Genomic DNA, 23533 nt, shown 5'->3' with positions numbered 1-23533 from the left:
GTTGCGCAGGCTGTTCTTGAATCCCGGGGCTCAAACAATCATCCTGCCTGTCTCCCAAAGTGTTGGAATTACAGGCGTGAACTACTGAGCCCAGGCTTTGATTGTACTGTTCTCCCCACATCTTTTACTAGAAACCAGTTGTAATCCACTTCTCACAAGCAGCTTAGCTCACCATTCTTTCTGGCAACCATTTCTGAAACAGTATTTTTGAGAGATCCGTTTTAGCGAAAAGACACGTCGCACAGGGAATGGCGTTTGACAGTTCACCTGTGAAGTGTTGGAGGCACTGCTGTGTAGCAGTGCAACTGTTGAAAACCACCTGGTAGTGCAGAGGGCCGGCAGGGAGACGGTTCCAGTTTCTACCAATCTGTGCAATCTTGGGCAAATGAGGTAATTTTCTGTGTCTTCATTTAACTATCTGCAAAGTGCGGACATACACAGGGTTGCGGTGAGGACTCATGAGATAAAGGAAGTAGAAGTGCCCATTGTACTTCTACTTAGCAAACGGTGGGGCTCTTATCGCCCAGGGTGCCATCCTGGGCAGGCTGCCATGTGTGCATGTGTGTGCGCTCACCCTCCGGCCTGCGAGTGTGTTTCCTGGCCAAGGCGCGCGTGTGGATGTGTGTGCTGGGCCGCCCTGGGAGTGTGTGATTGCCCTCGCCAGGCTCACAGTGAGGAGCCCGCCGTGGTTGATTGACAGCGCTGGGTGAATGAGCGCGCGTGTAGGCGCCCGACACCTAGGTGGCCGCGGCTCCGCGCTGCTGTGCGCGCCTGCCTGCCCGCCCGCCCGGGTGTGGGGGGACAGCGGGCGGAGGGTTGGGTGGGAGGAGGAGGAGGAGGAGGAGGAGGAGGAGGAGGAGGAGGAGGAGGAGGGAGGGCGCGGGAGCAAGGGCGGGCAGGAGGGAGGGCCGTCAGAGCGGGCTGCCGCGGAGCCCCGGCGCTGGCGGCTTCGCCGGGCAGCGAGGCTGGGAGCCAGGAGGCGGCGCCGCGGGGAGGGAGCGCGGAGTGCGGAGCGCGGGGCCGGGCCGCCCGCCTGGTGAGAGCGCTGCGGGCCGCGGGCCGGGCCAGGGGCGGATCAGGGGCAGCGGGGCGGCGAGGCTGCGGTCTCTGGACTAGGCGAGGGGGCGCCGGGAGCTGGGGGTCCGGATCTTCAGTCGGAGCGCTGGGCACAGCAGAGAGAAGCGGTGAGACACCACGGAGCGTTGCCCAGCTGGGCGCCAGGGCCACCATGACCACCCCTTTTCCGGGACTCGGCGAGGAGACCTGCCTGCGGGAGGGACCCCGGGGAGCAGGGCGGCCGGTTCAGGCTGGGGGTGTGTGTGTGTGTGCGTGTGCGCGCGCGTGTGTGCATGTGTGCCTGCGAGGGGTGGTGGGCGTGTACGAGTGTGGGGGTATGGCGGTGTGTGGCATGTGTCTGTGTGTAGGGGGTGTGCATCTCTCTGTACAGTACATGCCGTGTGTGTGTGTGTGTGTGTGTGTGTGAGAGAGAGAGAGAGAGAGAGAGACAGGGGAGGCCGGGAGGTCACAGAGCTTGGGTCTGAACCCATGCAGGAAGGAGAGGGGCTTGGCAGGACGGACTGTGTGCGTGTGTGTGTGTGTGTGTGTGTGTGTGTGTGTGTGCAGGGGCAGGGGTGTGTGAAGGGTGAGTGTGTCACGGGCGTTAGGTGTGGCTATGTGTGTGATGTAAGGGTGCCGGGTGCACGTGTGTCCCTGGCTCACCCTCCCTTCCCCCACCAGATGTGTGCGCATGGAGGAGAGAGTTCTGGGGAGGGGGTAGGAGTCCGCCGCAGCTGCCTGCCATTCACCCAGCTTGCCTGCCTGGCCTTCTCCTCCAGGAAGCCAGAGATCGCCAAGCTGCCCCTACCCCGAATACTTCTAGGGTCCTGGGGAAGGGAACAGGCCCAGACCCAGGAAAGGGGAGGGGCTGGAGGGAAAGTGCTTCTGCCAGATTGGGAACCTTGTTTCTCTGGCCAGAGGCTGGGCGGCCTTCAGACTGGGCCAGATCACTCAGCGCCGGCTTCACCCCTCCCGAGGCCCTGTGCCCCCTGGGGTCTGAGAGTGAGAGTGCCAGCACTTCTGGTTGGGGCGGGAGGTGGGGGTTGGAATAGGCAAGACATCGGAGGGGCTTGCTTGTTCACAGTTACATGCCCAGAAGGGTGTTTGGCACATGGTAAGCCTCCGTAAATACTTGAGGCTCAGCAGACGGAAGGAAGGGAGGAATCCACATCTGGAAGCCCAAGTCCATCCCTTTTACTACTGGTGAAGGATGAGGGTCCCTGGTTGCAGTCAGACCCCAGTTTCTGCATGAGCAGATGGGGAAGGAGGAACCCCCAGGCAGGGATTTGTGCTGGGGCCTGAAGGTACAGGAAGGGCCCAGCAAGAAGAGCCAGAGCCATGGGCAGGACACTTTGCATCCTACCCGCACTACCTGCTTCTCTGAGATCAGAAGCCTCTCTCTGGGGAACCCCATCCTAGGAAAGGGAAGAGGGTGGCCACAGCCAGGGCTCACAGGGCCTCTCCTCTCTCCAGGACCTTCCTGCTCAAAAGGTGCTGAAGAACTGAGTCCCTGCCCACCAAGGCCACCCAAAGCCAGGTGGGGCCATGGCCAGGCATGGCTGTCTAGGGCTGGGACTGTTCTGCTGCGTCCTGTTTGCTGCTACTGTGGGCCCCCAGCCCGCCTCCTCCATCCCAGGTGCCCCTGTCACCACTTTGACCCCCCCACCTCAAAGTGAGGCCTCTATGCTGTCTCTCAACCTGGGACTTAACTTCAAATTCCATCTTCGGGGACCTGCTGCTGTCTGGGGGAGCCCTGTCACAGAGACCCAGCCACTCTCTCTTGGGCCAGGCCAGGAGCCAGCGGAAGAGGTGGCCAGTGGGCTGAGGACTGACCCCCTTTGGGAACTGCTGGTGGGCTCCCCGGGGAACTCTCTCACTGAATGGGGCTCCGCTGAAGGCGGCTCAAAGCCCCAGGCCTCCTCCCTGCTCCCGGAGTCCACATCCCGGCGCTCTGGGCCCAGCGACTGGACCACTGCCCCCTATCAGACCAGGAGGAACACTGTGACCTGGGACACTGCTCTGACTGCAACAGCACTTCCATCCAGTGTTCCCAAGCCCCACCAGAATGAGCTGGAGCTGAAGTTTGACATGGCCCTGAGAGCAGGTGCAGCCCCCACACTTGGGCATCGAACGCTGCCCCTGTTGCCCAGCCTGCGGGCCAGCCTGGTAGAGATTGCTGGGCGCCTGGGACCCTTTGGTGAGTAACCACCCCATCCCAAGGAAAGCCCCTGCTGGGCACCCCTGGCAGGTAGGAGGCAGCTTCAGCCTGGGCTTCTTTTGCAGGATTCTTTGGTACTACTCTGTCCCCACTCCGGAACTTCTCTGGCCTGAGCCCCCCAGGTGAAACTACATCCACAAGCTCTGCCTCTGGAGTTTCAGGTTCTCTGGGTGAGTTTATTTCATTGCAGTAAACAATCGTGGAACACCTCTACGTGCCAAGCACTGTGCTAGGGGCCTAACAAGTACCTTTCTTTTTTTACTTTCTTGTATTGCTTCTTCCAGGCCCTAGGATATGGGCTACTACTTCCACAGAAGGAGTATTCTCTTTGCCATGCTGAATCTGGTTTGCTCTTTGTAGCTTAGCTCATGGTGTACATAAGCTTAGCATGTGGCTAAATTCCTGGGACAGTGACTTCCTTAGGATACACTCTGGGAAAGGACATAATTTTCTCCAAACTCCCAGAGGCAAGGCTGGTTGGTGGGGTGGCACTCAAGCCCCATGTGCTCCCTTTGCAGGGTTCCTTGGCACCACTCTGTCCCCGCCCCCATACTCCCTGGAGAGGAAGCTCTCCAGCCCAAGTCCTCTGGACCCAGCTGCTTCCCTAAGTTTTGCCTCGATTGCAACAACTTCATTAGGTAAGTATCCAATTCATTTGAACTTGACAATTATTTATTGAGCACTTACTACATGCTAGTCACTCATCAGTGTTCTGGAACCCTTTTATTTCATTGCCATCATAATCATAATCATCATTCTTTTCATCATCACCATGGAGATATATATGAATGGTCTGAGAGCAAGTATTGCTGAAGAAAGTCCCACACAGAGTTAAGTAATGGTCCCCTGAGAGTTTTGCAATGAGAGGCACAGCAGGATGTAGACAGATGTATTAGGGACAGACACAGGAACTTCTTCATGATTTCCACAGCCCTGGCACTAACCCCATCCTCCACTCCAATCTGCCTGACCTGACTCCCCACCAACCTTGGGGCTCTTTCCTTTGCCGTCTGATCTGACATGACATGCTGTCAGATATGGGCAGAGCTGGGTCTCTCATTGGGAAGACACTGAGGAGGAGACCTTGAGCAGGCAGATGCCACCTTGGTTCAAGGGAGCCTTTCAGAACATGCACATAGACAAGCTGGTGGTACAGAGGAAAGACCACAGGCTCAGGAATCTTGAGACCTGGCTTTCCAATTTATTTATTTATTTATTTATTTACTTACTTACTTACTTACTTACTTACTAGCTAGTGACTTTGGGCACGTTATTTAACCTCTCTGAACCTAAATTTTCTCATAGACCCAGGGTTTAATAATAGTACTTGCTAGTTATTGCAAAGCTCTTAGCATGATGCTGAGAGGCTCATTAAATAGTAGCTATTAACCTTGCTTCTCTCTGCATCCCAAATCCACTTCCAGACCCTACCTCTCAGAAACCTCAGCCTTGGCCCCAGGCAGTGGTGGGACAACACAACCCACACAGCAGAGGGCACAGGTGCTGGAGGAGAGGTTCTGGTGGATGAGGCAGGGAGTCATGCAGAGGGACTGAGGGGCTTTCAGGCCCAGCTTTGCTCTGCAAAAGGTTTACTGCGGCTGTGAAACTTCTCAGTCACCCCACACTAGGCTCAGCAGTGGAAACCACTGGTCTCCCCAGCTTCTTCCAGCTCCAGACTTAACCCATGACCTGGTTCTCTGGCTCACTCCAGCCACAGTCACTGCACTCCTTTGGATGGTGGGTGAGGGGCCTGCTATGCCCCTGTTCAGCCCAGCGTGCAGCAGGGGCAGGATGTGATTGGGGGTGGGGGGCAGGTTCTGTGCCTCAGGGGAAGGATGCTGGCTGGCAGTCTGTCGGCCTTGGTGACAGCGCTGGCCAGGCAGGTTTAATGAGTCTGGACAGTATCAGAAGCAGTGCAGCCGGGCAGGCTGGCGGCCCCACCTCATTCTCCCTCCTCCCTGGTAGCTGCAGGAACCCAGCCTCTGATACTGCACCTCTGAGTAAACCCAGGAGAGCTACAGGCCTCCTGGAGAGAATGCCAATGGGCCTTGCTCTGACCAACAGTGTGTGTGTGTGTGTGTGTGTGTGTGTGTGTGTGTAGCTGTATCAAGCAGTTACCATACAAAGGGAGTCTCTCTGTGTTGCCTCTAGAATCTTTCTAACCTAGGTGCAACTAACCTTTGACTCCTAGGCCCTCCTTGCATTAGGTCCCCTTCACCTTGGACAGAGCCTATATTCAGCCCATACACACCAGAACAGTTACCCAGTTAATCAGTGTGCGACTTTCATACTGGTTAATCAGTGCCCACCTCCCTTAGTCCACAGAGGGTTCCCCTCCACTCCCTGACCACTCTGGCTCGTGTCAGTTCTGATTGGCTGGCACCCGTGCCAACTCAGTTGCTAAATATTTTGAGTGCCACCCCTACAAAGTGTAACCACTCTCCATGATCCTGGAGGTGGGGGTGGGGAGAGGGATGGGGCCAGGCCACTAAATGGGCTGCAGCTTCCAGCATCCAGAGTGGAGACATGATTCCCAGCCCTTTGATCTGGGCAGCTGGTGGATAATCAGGCCTGACTTTTCCATGAATCAAACTGTTCCCTCCCACAATTCCTCCCCAGCCAGCTCCTGCCTCACCAGTTATTCACACTGATATCTCCTCTCCTCCCTCATCACTGAGGTCAAGAGGGCCCACAGGGCCAGAATGGGACCTCCCATTAGAGGAGGCTTGCTCAGGAGAGGGATCCTGGGAAGGGAAGACCAGAGATGACTATCTTCTGGACTCTTTTGGGGAAAACTGAAGGCTGTTTCTGGAGAAGCCTCCAATGGGGAGATGAGAGATGAGGTCAAGTGGGCCCTACAAAGGCAGAAGCCAGGTTTTTTTTTCACCTGTCTCCATTCACACCTGGACCAGTGTGGGGCATGCAGAGCATGCTCTGACCCCTGGGATCAGTGTTCCTACTTCAGAACTCCTTTTATGACCCTTGAGCCATCCCTGTACTTTGCCTATTATCTGGTTTTTATTCCTTTTCTGTTTTTATTTTATTTTATTTTTATTTTTTATTTATTTTTATTTTTTATTTTTTTTGAGATGGAGTCTTGCTCTGTCGCCTAGGCTGGAGTGCAGTGGTGTGATCTCGGCTCACTGCAACCTCCGGGTTCAAACGATTCTCCTGCCTCAGCCTCCTGAGTATCTGGGATTACAGGCGCGCACCACCATGCCCGGCTAATTTTTGTATTTTTAGTAGACACGGGGTTTCACCATGTTGGCCAGGCTGATCTCGAACTCCTGACCTTGTGATCTGCCTGCGTCGACCTCCCAAAGTGCTAGGATTACAGGCATGAGCCACCATGCCCAGCCTGGATTCTTATGAATGTTGAAATTTGCTGTAGTTGCCATAGAGCTTAGGTATAGAGATGAGAAATAAGGTTTCCTGTGGCCCATGGGTGAGAAGTAAAGATGGAAGAGAGTGAATTGGAGCCAACCTCTGACAGCTGCACTTATCTGTACAGTGAACAAAGAGGGTGTGGTGAGGGGGTGACAGGCTGGAGCAGACTGTGGGCTCCCAGGTCATGTTTTCCTGCCCCTCTGCAGAGCCCACAGAGGCCAAAGAGAGATGGAGCAAACCTAATCACTTTGCAGAGGAAGTGGGTTGGGCAAGAGCATCTGAAGGGACCAAAGAATGAGGGGTGAGGTGGTGTGTGCATTTGATCCTGCCATTGCCAGACCTATGCCACCTGATCAGCAAGCTCTCCATTCCCAGCTAAGTAGTTTCTCATTTAATTGATGACTGGTGTCTTTATTAGTGTTAAGGGGTGAGTAGGCCATCAGAAAGGTATTATTTGGCTGGGCATGGTGGCTCACGCCTGTAATCCCAGCACTTTGGGAGGCCAAGGCAGGTGGATCACAAAGTCAGGAGTTTGAGACCAGCCTGGCCAATATGGTGAAACTCCGTCTCTACTAAAAATACAAAAATTAGCTAGGCACGGTGGCACGCACCTGTGATCCCAGCTACTTGGGAGGCTGAGACAGGAGAATCACTTGAACCCGGGAGGTGGAGGTTGCAGTCAGCCGAGATCATGCCACTGCACTCCAGCTTGGGTGATGAAGCAAGACCGTTTCTCAAAAACAAACAAACAAACAAACAAAACAAAGGTATTATTTAAACAGAGTTCATAAAGTGAGACAATGTGTTGATGTTCACTATTTGACTAATTGTTATCTTTCTAAGCAAGTTTAGGACTTTGAAAGGCTTTGAAAACAGACTGCAGCCATTAGTTAGTTGAATTAAGAACCTGTTTGAGACCAGAGGTAGTCACAGTGACATACACACAAACAGATGATGGATCAGTGATGAACATTAGCTGATGATCATGATAACGACACAATCTTGATTGAGGGATCATGATGCACCAGGTTCTCTGAGAGTTTTACACACATTGTCTCATTTTTCTCACAACAGTCCTATGCAGTAGGTACTCTTACTCATTTCAGATTTGAGGACATGATGGACTGGGAACCAGGGTGCATGCTGCCACTTGCGGTTGGCAGTGAGCTGTGTATATTTAATGTTTTGGCTGCTTCCTTTCTGCCCTCCCCAGTTGTCCAATTGCATCATCCCTTTCCTTCTCTCAGAGCCACCTCTCAGCCCCCTCACTCCTTCCTTTTACTTGTTCTCAGAACTCTTGTGTTTTTTGTTTATCTTTTATATATTTATTATTTTAAGAACTGGTGTGTGTGTGTGTGTGTGTGTGTGTTTTGTTTTTGGTTTTGGTTTTTTGGGTGTTTTTTTTTGAGCCAGAGTCTCACTCTGTCACCTAGGATGGAGTGCAGAGGCACGATCTCCACTCACTGCAACCTCCGCCTCCCCGGTTTAAGAGATTCTCCTGCCTCAGCCTCCAGAGTAGCTGGGATTACAGACGCATGCCACCACGCCTGGCTAATTTTTGTATTTTTAGTAAAGACGGAGTTTTGCCCTGTTGACCAGGCTGGTCTCAAACTCCTGACCTCAGGTGATCTGCCTACCATGACCTCCCAAAATGCTGGGATTACAGGCATGAGCCACCACGCCCGGCCTAGAACTGTTATGTTTTGAGTGTCCCCTGCATGAGTTGGCCCTGCCTGTGGCTGGGGGTGCTCCTGGGGTCTTCCTGTGTTGTCCAGTTGGGGCATGGCCAAGGCAGGGCCAGGCAGTTGGGTGATTGTCAGACACCCTGCCCTCACATTCTACATCTGTCTTTTGTCCCCCTACCCATCCCTGCCAGGCTGTCTACATCCTTCACCACCACCCTTTCTTCTTCCACCCTTGCCTGTGGCTGTGGTCCTGCTGAATCTGTAGGTGAGGGCAGGTAGAGGTTCAGATTCCAGCATCTTCCCTTGCTGCCTGGCCCTGGGGAGAATCCTTGAGTCTAACTCTACCCAACTCCTCTCTTGCTCCAGAAGAGTAGAATTAAGGATCTTACTCCTTACCCTCTCTTAGTTGACTTCCCTTTTTCCAAGGGATATGGGAAGGCATTAGAGCACAGGATGGGGCTAGGGACCCAAGATAGGAAACCCCAGAGCAACTGAGGGGCTCACTTACTCAGATGGCATTTTATCCCACTGTGATGTCCCCAAGAGTTCCTCCCTGGGAGTTCCTAAGGGCACCTTTTGAGACCAGGGGGAGTCCATCTCAATGTCACCTTCTGTACAGTGTGGGGAGAAGCATGGAGGCATCTATATTAAGAAACTTAGACCAGTGGCTCTGTGGATGAGGCAGGATACGGGTCACAGCCATGGATAGGCTAAGGCTTGGGGTGTAGCAGGCAGGAAGGCCAATGAATAAGGAGAAATGATGTTTTCCTCAGAGTGCTGAGACAGCAGTATCTTACCTCTCCCCTGCTGAATGTGTGTGTGTGCGTGCAAGTGTGTGTGTGTGTGTATGCACATATGTGGGCTTTTCCTTGAGATGGAGACAAGGTGGGGGAGTAGTTGAAAAAGGGCAGGGGAAGCTCCTCCTAGCACTAAGTTGGGGGTTGGGAGTCAGGGGTGCAGAACAAGAGATAAGCACACTAATGTTAGAAAGAGGCTTTGGAATCACAGAAAGGGGCTCAGACTGATGTTCAGACCTGGGTTCTAGGTGCAGCTCTGCCCATTTGTGACCTTAGGCAGATCACTTTGACTCTCAGAAGAGCTTCAGTATCTTCATCTGGCAAGTACAGGGATTCATTTAGTCAATGAATATCTGCTAAATTCCAACTGTGTGACAGAAACTAATTTAAGTATGGAGATTCAGATGTGAGCAAAGAAACAAAAATCCCTGTGCTCATGAAACTTCCTTGGAGAGGGTGTGTAAGGTTCCTTGTAGTTGTAAAGTTCTGTGACTTCAAAGAAAAACTCTTTAGTAGAATCACAAACGAGTCAAGCAGGGAGCTGGGGGGTCGAGGCAGAGGGGGAGAAGCAGGAGGAGGAAGAGGGGAAGGATGACAGCTGAAACTCCAGCGAAGACATTGAATAGGGGAACGGTGGAGGGAAAGGTGAGAGGCCAAGAGGTGGGGTGAGTCTCATATGTAAGACAAGTGTGTCCTGAATATGTTAGGGGACTCTGACTGGCATTCAGGCTACTGCCTGCGGGGTGGGCAGGGGCAGGGCTGCATGATTGCCTCAGTCAAACCTTCTTTGCCTACAGACCCCACAGTCCCCACCTCTGGCCCAGATGACCTCTCTTCTTCTGCCAGCCTCGGGAACCCTTCGGGGCAGCCAGAGTGTGGGCCAGGGCCCTGCAGCGCGGGAGAATTGCCTGAACGCGAGGGACAGCCTCCTGAGGCCCCGAGGCCCCTCTTTTTCCTGACCCTGGATGCCAATTGGGCAGAGGCCAGGGCTCGCTGGGGGCTGGCCTGGGAGGCCCACGTGTATGGGGTAGGCGCGCTCTTCGGCCTGGTTGCCCTGCTGGCGCTGCTGGCTCTGGCCCTCTTGCCCTGGCGCTGCCCGCCCGGCGCCCCCTGCCTGGCGCTGCTGGACCTGCTGCTGCTGTCAGCCGGGACCACGCGGGCCTTCCCGCTCTTCTACGACGCCTATGGGCACAGGGATCGACTGCCCACGCTCGCCTGGCTGCTGCTGCAGGACCTTCCGCTGCCCTGCCTGGCTGCCGGCCTGGGGCTGGCCTGCCTGCTGCTGTCCCGGCCGCGCCCGCCGCGGTGCCCCGCCGGCCTGGCTGCACTGCTGCTCCTGGGGCTGGGGCTGGCGGCCGCCGCCGCCCTCGGGAGCGCCGCTCATCGCCCGCTGCGGCCCCTGCGGCTCGCCTCGCGCGGGCTGCACGCCTTCCTCGCCGCCTTCCTTTCGGGGCTGCTGCTGGCGCTCTCCTGCTGGGGCGGGCGGCGGCGGCGGGCCGGGGCTCCCCTAGGGGGGTCGGGCTTCAAGGGTGCCACACCCCTGCCGCAGGCGCGCAGCCCCTTTGCCCCGCGGGAGTCCTGGCGGCGCGCGGCGCGCACTGCCCCGGTGGCAGGCACCTTCGGGCTGCTGAGCGGAGCCCTGCAGGGCTATGAGGTGCTGCACGCCCTGGGCTACGGCGGCCAACCAGGCCTGGAAGGGCCCTGGCCCTGGTGGGCCTTCCAGCTAGGCCTGCGCCTGGGCGAGGTGGGCGTCGCGCTCCCGTTGGCGCTGCTGGGCCTCTACCCGGCACTTTGCAGTCCCCGCGTGCCGGCGCGCTGCTGGGCCAAGCTCTTCCGCTTGTCCCCGGGCCACGCGGCCCCGCTGCTGCCGGGAGGCTGGGTTACTGGGCCCCCGGACAAGGAGCCCCTGGGGAGCGCCATTGCGCGCGGCGACGCGGAGCTGCTGCAGCTATGCGCGCTGGCAGAGCCAGGCCCCGACCTCCTACTCCAGGGCGGAGGTTGCCGGGGCTTCGAAGGCGCGGCGGCCAACCCGGCCCCGTCCCCTGCCTCCTCTCCCTGCAGCGATTACACCGTGGACTTCCACCCGCCCTCCCCAATCAACCTGCGGCGCAGCATCGAGGAGGCCCTCTGCAGCGAGGCCCTGCTCGCGCCTGGCCTCTTCCAGGGCCCTGCCTTCGAGGACGCCCTGCCTGGGCTCGGCCTCTACCGCACCGCCTCGCTGGGGACGAAGACCGGGGGCGGGCCCAGTGAGAGATCAGGGGAGGCCCCTGGCTCCCCTGCGCCTGCGGAGCTCCCCTCCCCCGGGGCTTGGCCCGCAGGCAGCAGCGCCTCATCTGGCTCGTTGTGCGGACTCTCGCGGGACAGCTCGTCCATGCTGCTGTGTTCCAGCCCCGACCGGCCCCCGCGCTGCCCTCTGGTCTGCGTCCTCAGTCCCCCGCGGCCCTCAGGAAGCAGCCCCAGCCTCCCGGCCTCAGGATCCTACCAGGCCCTGTCCCCACCCTCTCGCGACTCCCCAGAGCCTGCTTCTGAGCTGCAGGCCGAGGAGGCCTTGCTGCAGGAGCAGTTCCTGGACGCCTGCCGACAGATTGACGAGCTGAGCGTGGGCAGCGACACGATAGACCTGTGAAGAGGTGGCCACCTTGCTACCCTGCGACACACCCCTTTCTGGAGCCTGCCCTGCCCGAGACCTGCACACTGTAACCCTTCCCCAGCCCTGCCTGGCTAAGATACCTCTCCAGATTCCTTCCCCATCCAGGGGTCCCTGGGTGGGTGGGTCAGCAGCCAGGCTCTATTGATTGGGAATCAGTGCCACCTTCTCTGGAGCCCTGGGTGCTGATGCCCTCAGCTGCAATTCTAGGCTGGCAGGGGTCCCATTTTCCTTGGCATTCACCAGCAATAAAGCTCCAAGGTGCTCCACTCCTGACCACCACTCCCCACTCTGGTGCTGAGTGAGAGGGGCTGTCCTCAGAGGACCCTGGGACCTGCCTCAGGCCCCCTACCCACCTCTGCCATGCCTAGGAATCCTACCCCTGTGTGAGTGGGACTCCCTGTCCTCCATGTGACACCCACAGGGGCCCATGACCCATCTAGGAGACTTTACAGCAGTTGGGTGGGAGGGGAATGCTCTTAAAGTTAATTTATCAATAAAATATTTTCAGAAGAGCAAGGTCTGACTTTCTTGGGAAAGCTCGATTGAGCAACAGCACCAGTGATTCCATCACAAGTGGAAGAGAAGCAGCTCTTGGGTGGGGTGGGTCCATTCCAGACCCCAGGGACTTTCATATGAGACCAACGAGTCCTGTCCTGTTTCTGGGATGAGTGAGGTTCCTGGGAGCAGCCCCTCGAAGACTCTTCTGAATCGTTGGGAAGTGGCTTTTCACAGAGATGGGACATGGCCCTGGGAGGTGAGGCAGAAACTCTACCGTCATTGGTGGAAATGCCTGCATTCCTAGGAGTCTGGTCCTGGTACACAATTGACTGGGGACTAGTTAGGAGTCAAGTCCTTCATGGAAATATTGAGACACATGTAAAAGGTCCTGGTCACCTTGAGCTGGGATCCCCAGCAACCTTCCTGCCATATTCCCACAGTTTGGGATCCACAAAGAGGAAACTACCTTTCTACCTTTTAACCCACCAACAGGGGCTCTTCAACCCCCTCCCCCTTCTCCTGAAGAGCTCTCATCTCTAATAGGTGTAGATCCTCCCTGTCCAGCCCAGCCAGCTCCTGTAGCAAAATTTACAGTGCAGAGACCCACAAACACGTCTAACCACCAGGCACTCAGTAATCCCTCCCTTGCCTGGAGCATTTGGCTCTGCGCTCTGTGGTTTGTGTTTGTCACTTGGCTAAAATGCAGTGGTTCCAAGTAGCACAAAAACAGGGTTGTGGATTAAGTTTGAAAACAAAAATCTGACAGTGTTTTGGCAGCTGTCCTGCATATCACAGGGAGACCTGCAGGAGCATACACACTAGGCTCAAAGTGGAAACACAGGAACCTCGTGATTTTTCTTCCAACTTTGCCCATCAGCTCCTGGGGACTGGAGAAGGGAGGCTTGGGAGCCAAGAGGGAAGCAGTCAGGGAAGCCAGGAGAGGGTAGAGCCCTCGGCCAGACTGGCTCCAATGCAGGAGTGGAAGAATTCAAGCACTACTCTCCTTGTAGATGAACATCTGTCTTGGCTGAAAGGAGCATCCAGGGCCTGGGACCTCAGATGGAGGAGGGGAATCAGTTGTTTGGAGGAGAGGGAGAATCATAGTGGGGAAGAGAAATGGGAGGGAGGTGGTGCCGGTGCAGTGGAGGGATGGGACTAGAATGGTTTTGATTGCGTCTCCTCCATCACCTGGCTCAGCTTGGCTCAGAAATTCTTGCTGCATCCTCACTCTGGGCTGAGGCCCAGAGAACTGCCAACCTCCTAATTACAGGCATTTCTCACTGGTGTCGTAGTGGCTGCAGTGGGCCCAGCTTCCGAGTTGCTTTGTGTCATGTAAGGAGTGTTGCTGCTCTAAGAAACTGGTCCCTTTCTTTCAAACTCACACTTCCATCTGCCGCTCATCTGCCTTTGCTCACACTCCGCTCCTCAATGCCATCTCTTCCTCACACTGGTCCTTGCCAGCTCCTCTCTCTCTTGCTCACTTTCCCCATCAAGGGTCCTTAGGTTCATGCACACACTTCCCAAAAGAGCAGTCCAAGTCCCAAATACCCCAGCCAGTCTCTCTATTGGCCTGTCTATTGGTCTCTCTCTCTCTCTTCACACACGCGCGTGCACACACACACACACACTCGTGCACATATGGTCCTTTTCTATGTGGCAGCTCTAAATGGAGTTGGGGGGAGGTAGGAGGGAGTTTAGGGAATACAGCTCGGTGTTCACTAGCTCCAACACTTCTTTGATTTTCCTCAGCAAGGATAACTCAGCCCTTTTACTTCATAAAGAGGCCAAGACTTCGTTTAGAGGACTCTTTCCTTTTGTCTCATGCCTTGTCTCTTACCCAGAGTGGGTTTCCCAGGAGGAATCCAGGTAGAACCTAATGGCTACACCCTTCAGTTCTAAGTCTTGGTATTGTGGAGACTGAAAGGCAAACTCACCTTCATTCATTTATTCATTCATTCGATCTCTTAAAGAACATTTACTGAATGCCTACGATGTACTAGGTTCTGGGAATAGAGAGGTGAACGAGGTAGACACCAGCCATGAATTTATGAAATTGAAAGCCTTTTGGAGGAAGGTAGATGTTAAACAACTAATGACATAAATAATCACAATAGCACAAGTAATTAATTATAGTTGTGACAAGTGCTAAGGCCAAGAACTATTTTGTAAGATAAGAAGGTTTGGCTTGCCAGGCGGAGTGGAGCTAGAGGGATGGGATATGGAAGAGGCTGGCTGAGAACAGCCCAGCCCTCTCTTACTACCTTTCCCAGTTCCTGCACAGTGATGGATGAGGAGGAGGCCAGCAGTTTATTTCCCCTGGAAGCCACATTTCTGGTGTGATGCAGGGTACCACAGCTCCCGCTATTTAATAAAGAATGCTGCGTGTGTCTTGGGTAGATGGATGAGCAAATATTCCTGAGGAAAGAACCATTGCCCGCCCTGATAGAAATGGATTGGAGAGGATGGGGCTGAGAGACAGATCAGGGAACCAGGTCTGAACCTTGGGGAGGGTAGAAAGGGTCAGCTGCACTGTTGTCCTCCCAGAAGAGCGCAGAATCCTGCACTGTGGGTGGCTGCTGCCCCCTGATGGGCATAGAGACGCAGTTTGGTTTGTCCTAAATTAAGGAAGAGTTGGATCAGAACTATTTAAAACTTAGCATTTGTGGAGGGTCTCACAAAGGAATATTGCAACAATCTTCTCAGGATTGTTTTCCTTGTGCAGACTGCAGCCGGGACAGGGAAGGCTTCCCCCTAGCTGGGGTTCTAAAGCTCACAATTTAATCTTTGGGGGTAGAATTTTAATTCCTAAGGTGATAGGAGTGGGCAGGAGGGAAGGAGAAGGAAGAGGGAGGATGTGGAGTACCCAACCAACTTTGTTAGATGACCCATCCCATTGCCTTTGTCTATTTGTTTCTCTTTATCCTGGATAGGATTAACACAGTAGCCTTAAAAATCTGGTTTGTATTTCAAAGCTTCCTTTCCTGCGTAATTTTTTAAAATTTATTTTTAAACTTTTATTGTTGTTTTGAGATGGGGTCTCACTCTGTCACCCAGGCTGCAGTGCAGTGGTGCAATAGCTCATTGCAACCTCCATCTCCCCAGGGTCAAGCGATCCTCCCACCTCAGCCTCAGAGTAGCTGGGACCACAGGCACATGCCACCACACCCAGCTAATATTTTGTATTTTCAGTAGAGACGGAGTTTCATCATGTTTCCCAGGCTGGTCTCGAACTCCTGACCTCAGGTGATCTGCCTGCCTTGGTCTCCCAAAGTGCTGGGTTACAGGCATGAGCCACCACACTGGGCCTACAAGGCTTTTTTTTTTTTTTTTTCCTGACTTTCTGGAGGGCCAAAGAATGATAACATCTGCTTATTGTGAGAGTGTTCTGAGAAAGCCAAACCTTTAGCAGAAAAATGCCTGGGGGAAAGCTTCAACAGACAGGGCCCTTCTCCATCACAGGGCTCTTGCTCACTCCTCTCGTCAAACAAGGGCAATTTTTCAAGAGTGTTAATGGGAAACCACTAGGCATCCACCTTAAGGTCCTATTTTGGCTCCTTTTGGCTTGGTTTTGTTTCCTAATCTTAAAAAGTCTTTAAAGGGCTCACATTTTTCTTCAATTACTAATATATATATGTATGTGTGTGTATATATATGTATATATGTGTGTGTGTGTGTGTGTGTGTATGTATGTGTATATATATATATATATATATATATATATTTTTTTTTTTTTTTTTTTCCCGGGATGGAGTCTTCCTCTGTTACCCAGGCTGGCGTGCAGTGGTGCGATCTCAGCTCACTGCAACCTGTGCCTCCCGAGTTCAAGCAATTCTCCTGCCTCAGCCTCCTGAGTAGCTGGGATTACAGGCATATGCCACCACACTCGGCTAATTTTTGTAGTTTTAGTAGAGACAGGGTTTCACCATGTTAGTCAGACTGGTCTCAAACCCTTGATCTGGTGATCCACCCACCTTGGCCTCCCAAAGTGCTGGGATTACAGGCGTGAGCCACCGCCCCTGACCGTGAGTTGTATTTTTAAAAAATAACTGTGAAGTTTTATTTTAAGCATAGGTTACTTACTTTGCACTAGAGTTTCATAAATCTGATGTTTAGTGTCCCCCAATCTCCACTCCCATCACTATCAACCTGTCATCTAGCCATCCAAAATGTATTGAAAATGAATGGGGGTTGAGGAGATCATGAAACTTAATTTTCACTATAGTGCCTTATAAAAGGTACTAAACCTATAAAGTTTTTGAGTTTTCTATCTGCCATGTTACTACCATTTCAAAGTAATGATTTGGCTGGGCTCAGTGGCTCACTCCTATAATCCCAACACTTTGGGATGCCGCGGTGGGAGGATTGGTTGATACCAGGAGTTCAAGACTAGCCTGGGCAACATAGGGAGAACTGTCTGTACAAAAAAATAAATAAATTAGCCAGGCATGGTGGTGCACACTTGTGGTCCTAGCTTCTCAAGAGGCTGAGGTGGCAGTATTGCTTGAGCCCAGGAGATCAAGGCTGCAGTGAGCCGTAATGGCACCACTGCACTCCAAGCTGGGTGACAGAGCAAGAGTCTGTTTAAAAAAAAAAAAAAGGCCGGGCGCGGTGGCTCAAGCCTGTAATCCCAGCACTTTGGGAGGCCGAGACGGGCGGATCACGAGGTCAGGAGATCAAGACCATCCTGGCTAACACGGTGAAACCCCGTCTCTACTAAAAAATACAAAAAACTAGCCGGGCTTGGTGGCGGCGCCTGTAGTCCCAGCTACTCGGGAGTCTGAGGCAGGAGAATGGCATAAACCCGGGAGGCGGAGCTTGCAGTGAGCTGAGATCCGGCCACTGCACTCCAGCCTGGGCGACAGAGCGAGACTCCGTCTCAAAAAAAAAAAAAAAAAAATTTTTTTTAAATGGCCTTGGGTACTTTTTTTTTGAGCTAGTTGTTCTGCAAGGTGTAGCTCTCTTGCACCTATTCAGGTTCTGAGCCCAGTAGCATGGCAAACGCTCTCTGTATTCCAGAACCAGGAGCACCCAGATCTCCTGGCCAATTAAGATCTCTCAGCCTTGGGTCTGTCTGATGAGCTGACTTGAGGCAAAGATCTTCTGTTTCTAGGAGGACCTGGGTTCTAGGTCTCTGTGTTTAAATTGGATGTTATGTTTGCTTTGAGTGTGTTCGATGTGGTCTTGTAGTGTGTATGCTGTGATGTATTTGTAAGAATTTTTGGACTAATAGTCTTCCCAGCCAGGTGTGGTGGTTCATGCCTATAATCCTAGCACTTTAGGAGGCTAAGGGGGGCGGGTTACTTGAGCTCAGGAGTTTGAGACCAGCCTGGGCAACATGGTGAAACCCTGTCTCTACAAAAAATACAAAAATTAGCCAAGTGTGGTGGTGCACCTGTAGTTCCAGCTACTCAGGAGGCTGAGGCAGGAGGACTGTTTGAAGCTGGGAGGTCGAGGCTGCAGTAAGCCGAGATCGTGCCAGTGCACTCCAGCCTGGCTGACAAAGTGAGGCCCTGCAAAAAAAAAAAAAAAAAAAAAAATCTGTTTCCCCCACTAGACTGAAATCTCTATAAGGGCAGGGACCCTGTCTTTTCTTTGCTTACCAATTTTATCCCTAATGCTTGGCTCATGGTTGGAGCTCAGGATATATTTATTGAAAGAATAATTGTGTACGATCTGTGTCTATGTGTATTTTAGTAGCTACAATTTGTTTGTTTGAGGCTGAGGTGACAAACAACTGATGTTCTCCGAAAATGAGAATCGTCCGAATGATGTATATGATATATCTACGTCTACGTCTTTGTGTTCCGGTTGTGTTTTACGCACGTAATCTGGGAGTTTGTGGAGGCACTTCAGAAAATATTAAACACCCAATATATCAGATCCTGAGTTAGGCCCGGGGCAAAAACGACTTCTCCTGCCTGTCCTGCTAACTTTGGGGAGGATCTGGAGGTGAGATTTTTAAAGAGGGTAGAAATTGTTTGTATATTTTTATTTTTTATATTAAGAAAAAAAATTACCTTTTGGAGGCTTTCCGGCAAAAACCAGAAAGCCTGCTAGTCAAATTCTAAAAAAGCTGTAACACTAGGGTAGAAATTATTGATGCCAAGTTTACACAAAAGTAGCGAGGGCGATGCTAGGGCAAGGGGCGGAGCCCCGGCCATTCCGGAACCTTTTATCACCTTCCTGACCATGTTTTCCTCCGATCTCTTTTGAGCAACGAGCACTTCCGGAATCTCTCGGCACGTGAGCTTGGTTGTCCTACCAAAGCCAGCCTCTCGGCTCGCGCGCGCCGGCCTAGTTTGCTCGCGTCCTCACGCGCTTTGGGTTTCCCGGTCTCATGGCCAGCCTGACCTTATTTGTGGGCCGCCTCCCGCCTTCGGCCCGCAGTGAGCAGCTGGAGGAACTGTTCAGTCAGGTGGGGCCGGTGAAGCAGTGCTTCGTGGTGACTGAAAAAGGTAGGGGGCGGGGCGGTCGAGAATAATGCTGGGGTTTCCCGCGAGCGAGGGCACCTTCCCAAACTTCAGGGAGCCGTATCATCCTTTACCCGCCCCGAAGAGAAGGGACTGGGAACTGAGTTTCTTTTCCAAACTGATTCTGCCTTAGATGCGTTCATAGGGGTCGGTTTATGAAGGGCAAATCATTCCCTTAGTTTCTATAGCGCTTTCTGTTGATAATGAGCGCTAAGAATGAAAATAGTTAACTAGAGCATCAGTAAGGCTTATTGAGAGTCACCTGATTGGCAGGTACAGTGATCAGTTTGATACAGGTTATCTCATTTAATTTTCTCAGCAATCTTACCGGATGTAATCTCATTTTACAGACAGGAATTCGGGATTTAGGGGAATTTAGTAACTTTAAGTTTGTACAGCTATTAAGTAGTGGACCCCCAATTTGATCCTTAGACCTGGACATCTTAGCCAGGATGCTATCCACTCGTTCATTCATTTATTCAGCATATACTTAATACCCACTGTGTGCCAGGAAGTGTTGTAGGTCGTGGGGATGCAGCAGTGCACAACATCAAACCAAAAAAATCTTTGATCTTATGTCTTCAAAGTGGGGAAGACAGCCAATAAACAAATAAGCCAACTGTGTAGTGAAAATGATGTCAAATGCTAAGGAGAAAAGCCAGGGAAAAGGGTTAGAAAGGCTATGTGCATGTGTGTAGTGGGGAGAGGGGGTGAAGAGTGGCAGTATAGATAGGGTGGCCAGAGAAGGACGGACTGAGGTGAGAGAGTGAACACATGCCTCTCCAGAGGAAGAGCAATTCAGGAAGAGAAAACAGCAAGCTCAAAGGTACTGAAGCAGAGGTGTGCCTGGTATATTGGAGGAGTAGTTAGGAGGACAGGGTGACTGGAGTGAAGTGAGTGAAGGGAAGAGAATTAGGAGACCAGATCTAGAGTAGCAGATCATGTAAGTTTTTTTTTTTTTTTAGACAAACTCTCACTCTGTTGCCCTTTCCCCAGGCTAGAGTGCAGTGGCACAATAACTGCAAGCTCCGCCTAGCAGGTTCACACCATTCTCCTGCCTCAGCCTCCCTAGTAGCTAGGACTGCAGGCGCCCCGCCACCACACCCGCCTAATTTTTTGTATTTTTAGTAAAGACGGGGTTTCACCGTGTTAGCCAGGATGGTCTCGATCTCCTGACCTCGTGATCCGCCCACCTCGGCCTCCCAAAGTGCTGAGATTACAGGCATGAGCCACCGCGCCCAGCCGTTTGAGGTTCTTTTTTTTTTTTTTTTGAGACGGAGTCTCACTCTGTCACCCAGGCTGGAGTGCAGTGGCCGGACAGATCTCAGCTCACTGCAAGCTCCACCTCCCGGGTTTATGCCATTCTCCTGCCTCAGCCTCCCGAGTAGCTGGGACTACAGGCGCCCGCCACCTCACCCAGCTAGTTTTTTGTATTTTTTAGTAGAGACAGGGTTTCACCGTGTTAGCCAGGATGGTCTCGATCTCCTGACCTCGTGATCCGCCCGTCTCGGCCTCCCAAAGTGCTGGGATTACAGGCTTGAGCCACCGCGCCCGGCCCGTTTGAGGTTCTTTTGTCAGGGCCTCAGGCATTTATTGCTGATCTATTTTGAGGAGTGACTGCATTATTGTGTTCCGATTTTTGAAGCCACCATACTGTCTTAATCCATTTTCTGTTGCTTATAAGAGAATACCTGAAACTGGGTGCTTTGTAAAGAAAATTCTATTTCTTAAGTTCTGGAGGCTGAGAAGTCCAAAGTCTAGTGGCTATATCTGGTGAGAGACTTCTTGTTGGTGGGGACTCTGCAAAATCCCCAGACAGTGCAGGGTATCATGCAAGGGGGCTGAGCATGCTAATGCGCTTGCTCAGGTCTCTCTTCCTCTGCTTATAAAGCCCCCAGCTCCACTCTCATGATAGCCCATTAATCCATTAACCCATTAATCCATAAATTGATTAATCCATTCCTGAAGACCGAGCCCTCTGATCAGTCACTTCTTAAAGACTCCACCTTTCAGTACTGCTACATTGGGGATTCAGTTTCCAACACATGAAATTTGGGGGACACATTCAAGCCATAGCATATACCTTAACTTTCCTGCCTTCTTTGGTGATGTTTTGTTCTTTATGATGTTGAGTTCTTTGAGGGCCTAATATGTCATGGATTCTCTGTGTTCTTGGGATTATCAAGAGAGGGGGAAGAAGAGGAGCTAACAGCAAAGACACCAAAGTAAAAGAGGAGGAAGGCTAACAGTTTCTAAGCAAAGTGGGGAGCTTATACCCACTGATACCACCCTTGTTTCTCTCCCTCCTGAGACTTTTGGCAAACTGATAGCAAGATGGGTTGGCAGTATATCCTGTAGCTTAGGCTTTGAGGATTTACTCATTTAGTGGTCTTGGCTTGTGATTCTGTCCTTTTCACACTGCCCCTCCCCTCCCTCCCCGCTCCATTATTCCAGGGAGTAAGGCATGTCGAGGCTTTGGCTATGTCACTTTTTCTATGCTGGAAGATGTTCAGAGGGCCCTCAAGGAGATTACCACCTTTGAAGGTTGCAAGATCAACGTGACTGTTGCTAAGAAAAAACTGAGGAACAAGACAAAGGAAAAGGGGAAAAATGGTGAGTTTCTAGTAATCTAAGGAAGTTTTTCTCTCAGGGTGAGGAGGAGCACTATGAAAATGAAAGAGGGAGGCATGGAGGTAGCTTCTAGAACTTAAAGCTTTTTGCATTTCTTTTTGATCTCCAAAATCATCCAGTGTATCGTGATACTCACTTTAGTTCTTTTGTTGCATCTCAATCTGAAAAATCTGGTATTCCTTGGTATTGCCACACTTAACCCTGTGGTAAATGCCATCTGTCACCAGTAGCTTTTTTTCTGTGATACTCTGGTGTAGAGGTGGGTGATTTTCGAGCCCTTATTCCATTACCTCTTATTTTTTAGAAAACTCAGAGTGCCCAAAGAAGGAGCCGAAGGCCAAAAAAGCCAAAGTGGCAGATAAGAAAGCCAGATTAATTATTCGGAACCTGAGCTTTAAGGTAAGTGAGAGAGAAAATGAACATTGCATGTTTTGAAGGCTTTTAGAACCAAGATGTGATCATTAGTAGAATTCCTCACCAAGATGGTATAATTGGGCTTAATTCCTTCTGGGAATGAACCTTATGCCTGTTGAATTCAGAAAGTGGGACTATGTAATAAGGGCACTAAGTGTGAAGCTGCTTTCCTTTTTGGGGGAACTACTACTGAAAAAGAAAAGGCAGAAAAAGCTCTCAGACATCTGTCTTTTTGCCTCTTAGATACAAAGTTAAATGTCTTCTATTTAGAAACATTTGATGTCCTGGTCTCAAAAGTAAAAAACGAAGTAAACATATTTGTGTTTTTCATAATTAATGAATTTAGTAGTTGATGTTTTATGTTAATTGCTGTGATTGTATTTCTCTTTTTCTTTCTTCACTTTTGGCTTCAGTGTTCAGAAGAAGACTTGAAGACAGTATTTGCTCAATTTGGAGCTATCCTGGAAGTAAATATCCCTAGGAAACCAGGTACTAATGAACCTTCACTTGGTATGGATTGTATTAGTTAACATATTACCCTTGAACAAATATGTATGATATATATGAAATACCTGGCACAGTGCTTGACAACTAATGAAAACCCAAATAATGCTTTTATTCCCCTGATGATATTTTCCATTGAATCACAATTAGTTTTAGAAGGCGAGTTAGTTCGAGAAAGTGCATTGCTCTCCCCAAGTCCAAGTCAGAGTATACTCAGGAAGGAGATGTAAGCAATTGCTTTGGGGAAGGGGCTGGCCTGCTGGCAAGATTTGGACTGTCTTTTGGGCCTGAATTGCAGTAAATTTCCTTCTTAGTATTCTGGCTACCTCCTGCCGCCTCTCACTTCTTTGTACATTTGCGCACAGATGGGAAGATGCGTGGTTTTGCTTTTGTTCAGTTCAAAAACCTCCTAGAAGCAGGTAAAGCTCTCAGAGGCATGAACATGAAAGAGATAAAAGGTAAGCTTTCTATAGCCATATCATTGACCCAGATATTTGTGGTGTTTTGGTGAATTAGTATAGTAACCCATTTTCTGCACTTTCAAAAGATGTTTGCGTTATTGAGAGTCTCATTGCTAATATGGTAGCTGTTTAGGTGAAATATTCCTAGAACTTGATCTTAGGGTTAAACTTGAAAGAACCCTTACCAGTGTTCTTTCTTTTATTTGGTAAGAGTGTCCTGGGATTTAAAAATTCCTAGTGAAAAATGTCCCTGAGATAATTGCTGATAGATGCAGGTTGGTATCTAAGTTCCTCCTTGGTTATGATCACTGTTCAGCATCTGTGGGCTATTTATTAAACCGATTGTGACTTATATATTGACTTATAAAGTACTGTGCCTAAAGAAGTTATTGCCGGCCAGGTGCAGTGGCTCACACCTGTAATCCTAGCACTTTTGGAGGCCATGGCAGTTGGGTCACTTGAGGTCAGGAGTTCAAGACCAGCCTGGCCAACATGGCGAAACCCTGTCTCTACTGAAAATACAAAAATTAGCCAGGTGTGGTGGTGCACGCTTGTAATCCCAGCTACTCGAGAGGCTGAGGCAGGAGAATCACTTGAACCTGGAGGTGGAGGTTGCAGTGAGCCAAGATGGCACCACTGCATTCCAGCCTGGGCGACAGAGCAAGACTCTGTCTCAAAAAAAAAAAAAAGTTATTGCCTTAGAGATGTCCTAGCTTCCAAGTAGGGTGCAGATTATTCCAGAATGCCTGTTTTGATTCCTGA

The 23533-nt window shown here is 51.5% G+C and overlaps 2 protein-coding genes and 1 non-coding gene across 6 annotated transcripts in view; 2 read left to right on the top strand and 1 right to left on the bottom strand.

Moving 5' to 3' along the window:
* The first annotated feature begins 919 nt into the window (after positions 1-919).
* PRRT4 (proline rich transmembrane protein 4) lies at positions 920-12309 on the top strand. 3 transcript variants are annotated; one of them, XM_025380399.1, is made up of 6 exons: positions 920-1036; positions 2530-3253; positions 3340-3444; positions 3793-3912; positions 9941-10170; positions 11205-12302. In XM_025380399.1, exons 2-6 carry the CDS (start codon positions 2602-2604, stop codon positions 11391-11393), a joined length of 1296 nt encoding a protein of 431 aa, XP_025236184.1. In that variant the 5' UTR covers positions 920-1036; positions 2530-2601; the 3' UTR covers positions 11394-12302. The 3 variants fall into 3 exon arrangements, with proteins under 3 accessions (XP_025236184.1, XP_025236182.1, XP_025236183.1); XM_025380397.1 differs by having other exon boundaries at positions 9941-12309; XM_025380398.1 differs by lacking the exon at positions 920-1036 and having other exon boundaries at positions 2498-3253; positions 9941-12309.
* A 6004-nt stretch (positions 12310-18313) lies between these two features.
* LOC112621912 lies at positions 18314-18375 on the bottom strand. The gene has a single exon (XR_003118839.1). It is a non-coding gene; the product is annotated as a U7 small nuclear RNA (small nuclear RNA).
* Positions 18376-18511: 136 nt separating this feature from the next.
* RBM28 (RNA binding motif protein 28) overlaps positions 18512-23533 on the top strand; it is a 32838-nt gene continuing 27816 nt past the window's right edge. Inside the window, exons 1-5 of one of the 2 annotated variants that reach the window (XM_025380775.1) lie at positions 18512-18746; positions 21216-21374; positions 21697-21791; positions 22220-22295; positions 22676-22768. In XM_025380775.1, coding sequence (XP_025236560.1) covers positions 18629-18746; positions 21216-21374; positions 21697-21791; positions 22220-22295; positions 22676-22768 — 541 coding nt within the window. In that variant the 5' untranslated portion in view covers positions 18512-18628. The remainder of the gene's footprint in view (positions 18747-21215; positions 21375-21696; positions 21792-22219; positions 22296-22675; positions 22769-23533) is intronic. The other variant, XM_025380776.1, reaches the window with a different exon arrangement.

This window comes from Theropithecus gelada, chromosome 3 (assembly GCF_003255815.1).
Source record: "Theropithecus gelada isolate Dixy chromosome 3, Tgel_1.0, whole genome shotgun sequence".
NCBI lineage: Eukaryota > Metazoa > Chordata > Mammalia > Primates > Cercopithecidae > Theropithecus > Theropithecus gelada.
The sequence above is the reverse complement of the archived record's forward strand: the minus strand, read 5'-3'. Positions and strand labels throughout refer to the sequence as shown.